Here is an 8,312-nt window from a genome sequence, read left to right as displayed (position 1 = left end):
CCCCTAGCAGTCTTACATTTCAGTAAGCTTTGACTATTGACCGACAAGATATCGAATAAGTGTATGATATAAGTCCATGGTTGAAAAGGGACTGCTTCCTTCCCTATAAAAATAATTAAAAGATTAATTGTATGTACATCATAAGCATAAGCCATGTACATGCGCATTTTACATATTGCTCTCTATGCACAAACCACGTTTTATTAACCTAGCTTGAATATTGTTTTAGTTATTGCAGGATCCTGATCTGAGAACGGACAGAATAACGGAATGACAGATGGACGAACGGAGGGCATTCCTTAATCCCCTCTGGTGTTCCATAACTTTATTATACTTTTTAAACTAAACTTATTTTTTTTAAAAGAATTGAATCCCCACCAACGCTTTTTAATCTTTTTTTAAAAGATATTTTTGTTCTTGCAGAACAAAAATGATAAATAAATCCAGTACTAACTCTTGGTAACGCAGTGTATCAGTGTCTACATGCCATACCATGAGCAAACGTCTCTGTGGCTTTTAGTTCATGGATAGCCCGGATGGAAAAGTGTGATCTGGGATGAATATTTTTAGGGATTAGTCTAAGTTATATACTAAAATACAGTTGTTTTTTTATCATTTTATTTGGACAGTCTTAAATGTTCCCGAATTTTTCTCGTATATTACTGTATTTTACGCTAACATATCCTTCACTTTAGTTGCGCTCAAATCACATGATATGACGTTATACACTGTCAACCAGTAAACAGATAAGTGTTGTGAGAGTGCAATTCTGAAATACAAACTATACAAACAAGACAAGTGTTTCGAAACAATGATATTCTGATAGTTGTCTGATTAATGTTAACTAGAGGGATATAATTATACAGGTTTTTTGAAGTAAGTTATTAGTTTTATTTTATTTCAATGTAGACTAACTATTAAAGAATCTGAAAATACAGTGCATGTGAAATAAGAAAACATTTTTTTTAAATATTGTAAAAGATATTTAGTAAAAATTTGATGTGGTCACTACTATAATTTAAGTTTGAGGGAAAATCATTTTCGGCTCCGTGAACAAAAGATAATAGGTAAGGGTAGATTTTTTGGAAGCACAGAGCACCAAAAACACAGCCCCGGAGCCACGCATTTACATAGTAGGCCCACAACAAAAAGAAGCTGTAATGTAAAAATATTTTAGACGGGTTGCTTCAAACATCCAACGAGTACATATTAAATTATGTTAAATATTGATGGAGGGGAAGGAAATGATACTGTGTTGTAGAGATTTACCCTAAACCCTCTTTACACAAGGGAAACAATCTGTATTTAGAGTGAAATTGTTGAGCGAACACAGTTTGACAATCATAATCCTGTCCATTTTATACCAGTACAATTGAAAAGTAAGCTATCTATGTTACTTGCTATACACGATAACTCAGTCATGCATCTAACAGTCCTGAAATTGTTTTCTTGATATGTTCCCATACTTTGATGCATATATACGAGTAGCAGAGATCATTTTTGTTTCAGCAATAGCTTTCTCAACAAATTTTACTGTGTGAAATTCTAATAGGTTTTAACATTTAAAAAAATCGTCTGTTTGTTGACAAATTTCACCACAAAAAAAATGTTACACTTTCCCCCAGGACATTAAGTAATTTGATCATTTACATATTTTTTTTCAATGTACTGATCTTTACATAAATTGCTACTAATTATGCATGATTCGCTCGTGCCTAGAGTTAAAACATGCATGCTTTGCATGAGATACAATGTACATAACCACCTAACCCTACAATAAATTTTAGCGTAGTTCGTCTCCAATTTTTCCAGATATTTTACCAAGGATCATTTTATTCAGCTCAAATAACTCTTGTTCAGAACATGATATCTAACATGATATCTAACATGATATCTAAAATATTTCCTCAGCCATATATGACCATTTTGTGTTGATTCGCCGTAAAACCCAACTCACTAAAACATTTTTTTTTTTCAAACTGCTTACTTTGATGCAGTTAGCCACATATTTATATCTAAAATAGATAGTATGTACTTCAAATTAGTACTTTTAGTTACAATGCCTATGTGTTGTCTAGTCACTTCAAATATAATTTAAATACGGTATATCATTATATATTATGCCACATTTTAAAAGCATCCTTTTAATTACAAAGCACCCTTTTCATTTCAAACATGTTCAAAGGTGCTTACATATGAAAGCATCCACTCCGGTGTCAGTGATCTCAACACAGGGACAGAGCGAGAGCAAGCCCGCAGAATAGAACGAGAGAAATCATTTAGATACGTGCATGTACACTGAAAAGTCTGAATTCTAATATAACAAACAAAAATCCAATTATATGTGAATATTGATACTGAATAATATCATGTTAAATTTGCAAAACAGTCCATATTTATACACATTTCTGGACCTTTGCTTTGGATTGGGACACAATCTAACCACTTTCATGCATAATATTGTATAAATGTACCCTCGATATGTTAAAAGGCGAGTAAGTATAATTGTAGTTACTAAATATTTTCAATGTATCATAAACAACGACCGTGCGATTCTACCAGTCAATAAGTTTAAAGCAGGTCCGGATAAAGGTTAAGCTCAGCTAGTACCGTGATTGCCCTAGGTCCGTCTCCCATCAACACTGTGCTTAGACGATATTTCCTGTTAGCAAGTTTCAACAATGTCACAGGAATGTTCCTTTAGTAGCTCTTTTTTAAATTTGTTCCCTGCAGAACTGGTTACTAGTTATATGGCAAGGTATAAAGAAAATTGAAATATCTTTATCAGAAATCTGAATAACTAGATTATTAAAAACAAATGTCTTTTAGTGACCCTGAACAAAGTTTGTTCAAGACTGACTTTAGAAATGGTAAAAGATTAAATTCTAGTAATCAGGTCTAAAGTTCCACACATTTTGGATTTCAAACTTAAGATAAAAAAAAAAAAAACATTGGTTTTGTTGTCATGTAAAAACTTCGAACCTCTGTCAAATAGTTTAGATTATAGACTGATATTTAAAAATGTAAAGTAAACATAATATAGTCTTTTCACACTTTCTTAAGGAGGTGTGATAATATACAAAGCTAAAATAGTTACTGTACAAATTATACAGCTGTATTTAAAGATGTCCTTAATAAAGTATGTGTTACCAAAATTGTTCTTAAACAGTTTTATTGTAACATTTTTTCCGGATTTCATTTTCAAGCGGATGTTAAATTCAATGATACGAATAAAGAAAGTATGCACCTCGTACCAGATGTGATATATAACAATCGTTGTACTAGTGGTTGCTCGTCTACTTTATTAATCTCAATCTTTCATGTTACATAAAATTCTTAGATGATCTAAATTAATTTTGGATTATCTGGTCTTCACTCTAATTCTTATCAAAACAATTCCAACCAACTATAAAACATATTGTCCGCTGATCTACTATAGTTTATGCTGGATAACAGATCCCTCCGAGATTCTGACACGTCATCGTCATTTACACAGGAAAAACTATTTCTAGGAAACCCAACGCTTTTTTTTTTTGCTTGGTTTAACAATATCATTACATAATCAACATCACATTGACCACATTTAAAGGTCTTTTTTTATAAATCGCTTGATGGATCGTTATCAAATTTTGTCGACAACATCATTATAAGGGATCCTATGATGGCGCTTGGATCCTTTAAGGGGCAGCTAGAGTTTAAAACAGAAAGACCTTTAAATCATTGATTAATCTTCATCAAACTTGATCTGAAGTATCACTATAAGGCCAATTCCCAAGTCCATTGAAATGGAGGAGCTTAGGCCCTTCAAGATGACCATTTTAATGAGATTCCCATAACAACCGAAGACTGCTGATCTGTGTGTAAATTTCAAACACCTTAGAAGCACTGTTTGCCGTCTGTGACACTGATTTACATGTATTTAATCACTTTCTCCTTCTCAAAACTTTTGACAGCCTGAGTATAATATCGTCCACTTGCAAAGTTGCACCATCACTGGCTTCTTTAAGCTCTGGAATGAATGGCTGTCTTGTTTAGATAACAATTTCCCAATTTTCTTTTCAAAGGGACTTCACACTTTTTTGCTCTCATCGGACGAATATAAGAAGATATAATCATTAATGCATGTTAAATGCTCCGTGAGTTCAGCGAAAAACGCCTAAGGTCGGTAACTGTCACGCTAAAATAAATTACTCCCACTCAGAAACTAACCGTCTTATCAGCAAACACTTTGTCCATGCATAAAGGAACATTGTGTTTGGCTTGCTCATTCTGCACGACCATTATAAGCAGCGAACCAGACTACACTGCCTCACAAAAGAATTAGTGCAGTTCCGCTCTTTTATAAGGAAGGTAGAATTAGTAGATACTAGAGCAACCCAGCAACTCAGTCCACAAGTTGCACAGTTCGAGATTTTACCGTATATTTTATTTTATTTCAGAATGCTGCATACTCATGAGTACGCACCAAATGTATCACTCCGCGTGTCTGAGGTGCTCAGTGATATTGGCCTAAGTGAGAATATGGTACTTAAAAGAAGAAAAGCTGTGCTGTTTAGAGAGAAGGTGGACAACATCGCAGGTTTATTGATAGAGCTGAATGCTTCTTGCTATCACTTTGGCAGTCGATCAGAAGGAACGACAACATTGGGACTTCAGTCAGATTCTGACAACATTTTCAGTGTATACGGGTTTAATGTGATACAAAACTTCAGTGAATGGGAACCTGGCATTCGAAATCTTTTAATGATCCAGGATGAGACTGTGTCCCCTGGCTACTGTTTACTGCAATGCCTGAGAAATGATGCTCCTCTTCCGTGTAATCACCAACCGAATAATCATTACTTTATACACAGGAGTAGAAGAATATTTCTTAAGAATACAACGTTTCACATAAAAATCGGACCGGATGATGTTATACATGGGCCAGCAATTTCACGACCAGAACGACCTGGTTTTTTTGCTTCTGACACGGTTTTTGCATTGAAATGCAAATCATGGCCTGTACACGCCCGACATTGGCTAGAGAGGCAATATGTTAGTGTATGGCCTTCATATGACATGAAAAGATATTGTAGTAACACCGGATGTTTTGTTGTTGGTGTTGGAAGCAAGGATAGTGAATATCAAGACCTTGAATGGAGAATATCAACTTCATTAGCAGAACGATGCTTAATGTTTAACTTAAATATTACACAAATGAGATGTTATGTCTTGATGAAGATGCTTCTTAAAACCTACATCAAACCACTATTTGAAGACTCAATTTCAAGTTTTATGTGTAAGACTGTATTGTTCCATTGTGTTGCTAACACACATTATGATGATTGGAGAGAGGACAATTTGATTAAATGTTTAACACTTTGTTTATTAGCTATTTATAAATGTGTATCTGATGGAAACTGTCCCCATTTTATAATACCTGAAAACAATTTGATGAAAGGATTATCGCTGGAAACAAAACCTTACATACTGGAAATACTCAAGTGCCTTTCCAGTAATCCCTTGAGAGCTTTACTTGGCATAACATGTGATGATCTTGGCGTTGCACTTCAAATCAAGTTGAATGGTGAATTGCAAAGACAGTCATTCCCTTCATGCACAGACGTTTTCATTTCAAGACAATTATTGCGAGGAACTGCAGTAACTATTGATATAAACCAAACTGCTTTTCTTACAAGGATAGATAATATCTATAACATACCTGAAGTACTGCAGAAATTACTTCAGTATTTGTTCATACTGAAACATTTGCATAATGTAAGTGATATAATCAGTAAAAAGGCATGTAGACTGCTGACGTCCAGTATCTGTACAACACTTGGATCAGTCCTCGCTTCCATAAACATTTATGACAATGATAATATATCAGTAGAGGCTGTTTCCTGTATACAAATAGGTTTGAATTTCGATGATACGTCTAGTAAACTGAAAGCAGCATCTATGTTTTATTGTGTAGGAGATATAGAAAAGACCGAACTTATTCTAAGACATATTGAAGAGCGCTATAATATCTGGATAGTTGAACCTATATGCAAATGTTATAGTGGTTTCAAGAGGAAAAACAGAAGAACAGCATTCGATGAACGACTTTTCGACCAAAAAGAAGAAGATGTACATTACCTCGCGGCTTTCTGTGTCAGGTTTTTACCATTTGAAATCAACTGCGTTCCTAAAGAATTGCGTTATGAAATGTTCAGATCTACAAGAGAAGATAGGGCATACAGAGAAGAAGGAGCAGATAACTGGATGAACTGGGCTGTGGTTGATTCACTCTCCTTCCTATTCTTCCTTCAATACAAGACCTTTGTCCGTCTTGGAAAATATGACGAGCGGCAAGGGGCCCTTTCCAATCTCATATGGACAATTGACAATGAACCAAATTTAACACACAGAGAAACTGCGCTTAATATACTGGGACAGTGTATGGAGCAAGAAAACAGACTTACAGATGCTTTAAATTGCTACTGCTGTTCTCTAAAAATAAGAGACAGAAACAATGCTGCAAAAATTCATATTTGCAGGCTTTTAAACAGTTTGATAAATGGCTCCTAATTTTAATGGACTGTCAAGTAATAGGTTTTAAAATATCCAGACGTTTCGACTGTTCCAAATGGATTTCAACTGTAGCCAGCATTTTAATCTTTCAATGTCTCAAAATCTGAAATTAATTTTGCATATTGATAAATAAATTTGTTTGCAATAGTCAGTTTAACACTGTATAAAATATGAAAGTAATGGCACTTCGGCTTAAATTTGATTTTTAACTCCTACACATATATGAAAGGGGCGACATACTACAAGCAAAAGAGACGTCTGGTAGTCAAACATGTTTGTTAAACAAAACTGTGATTTTTTGCACATGAATATATAACAAGTTCTCCGATTTATGTTTACTCATAATGTAAGCTTAATGAGTTACATTCTTATAGTTGTATAACTACAAGAGGCAATATTGTGACCTGGTTGATTTGCACTTTCGTTAGAAATGTTTAAGCAAGTCTTGTATATAACAATATACATATTGAATCAAGCTATCGAAGGAAACCTCTAATTTAACAGATGTAAGTTAAACGTTGTTTCATACAGTGTATTGGCACGTCAATATCTATAACGTTATTTTAAGTGTCACGTCCAGATTTAACATCAATTCATTTATGTGAAATGCCCCGTCATGATGTAACGCTGTTTCAATCATCTTTCGTGTGAAGTGTTACGTAAATATGTAACGTTGTTTCATACATTCAAAATGTCACATCAAGCTGTAACATTGTTTCATACATGCAAGATGTCACATCAGAATTTAACATCGTTTCATGCATGTGAAATGTCACGATGAAAAACATCATATGGTTAAATCTATACTTTTTCTGTTTGTAGTCAAGTAAGAAGATTCGTGAATATACTTTGTTCCATGTTAGAATATTTACCCTCACCAATAAGTGAACATTGCAACAGAAAATGTTGCGTTAAATAAGCATTTAACGTGTAAAATTTTAAACTCGTTAACTGTGCGTTGTATAAACTTGAAACATCGGTGCTTTAAAATTTTCTTTTGAAATTGGCAAAAATAGTTAATATTTTAGAAGTTTAAAAAAATCAGCTTTTATTTACTTCGAAAACTAAAAATCATATATCAAACTTCATCTCAGTGTTGTTATATTTTCTGGTTCCTTCAGGATCATTGATTTCAACTCATTTAGATTTGAAGATTGAATACTGCTTAAGCCGGTGCTAGGGGGGCGTGGGCAGTGTTGCATTTTCCATTACTGCTCATGAACAGACTCAATCAAAAAGAGTCTGCTATTTTCACTGTTTGCCTTGTTCTCGGTGCTTCCGAGGGATCTACTTTCCAGATTTTATTCCTTTATTTGATCATTCTAGCGTATTATGTTTTAAACGGAGCCAGTGGCGCAGTGGTTAGCAGGTTGGACTACAAAACCAGCGGTCTGGGTTCGAATCCCGGTCGTAGCAGATATCCCGACTAGTGTTCAGTGCTGGGTGATTTACTTAAATTGGTACTGTTTCCAGCAGTATCGGCATAGACTGGAGACTGGGGAGGTAAATAAGACGCCTGCCGTGGGCTCGGCTGGAAATAAATTGTTCCATCCATTTCAGATGGGGACTTTCGTCGACTACTCACGTTAAACAAGAAACTTCACTTTAAAGGAGCTTCTTCTGTTCTTCCTACGATTAAATAAAAAATAAGTATTGTGTCCCATCAGAGACAAAAACATTTAATTAGCTTAACCAGGAAAAATACTATCAGAAAAGGATATACGGAAAATGAGAGGGAAGAAATTGCATACTTTACT

At 34.5% G+C, this 8,312-nt stretch overlaps 1 protein-coding gene across 1 annotated transcript; it reads left to right on the top strand.

Annotated features, from left to right (window-relative positions):
• Positions 1–759: 759 nt before the first annotated feature.
• Positions 760–7,601, top strand: LOC123555274 (uncharacterized). Its single transcript, XM_045345934.2, has 2 exons — positions 760–876; positions 4,440–7,601. Exon 2 carries the CDS (start codon positions 4,441–4,443, stop codon positions 6,550–6,552), a length of 2,112 nt encoding a protein of 703 aa, XP_045201869.2. The 5' UTR covers positions 760–876; position 4,440; the 3' UTR covers positions 6,553–7,601.
• The last annotated feature ends 711 nt before the right edge of the window (positions 7,602–8,312 follow it).

Source organism: Mercenaria mercenaria, chromosome 7 (assembly GCF_021730395.1).
Source record: "Mercenaria mercenaria strain notata chromosome 7, MADL_Memer_1, whole genome shotgun sequence".
In the NCBI taxonomy this organism is placed as follows: Eukaryota; Metazoa; Mollusca; class Bivalvia; order Venerida; family Veneridae; genus Mercenaria; species Mercenaria mercenaria.
This window is presented reverse-complemented; position numbering and strand designations above follow the sequence as displayed.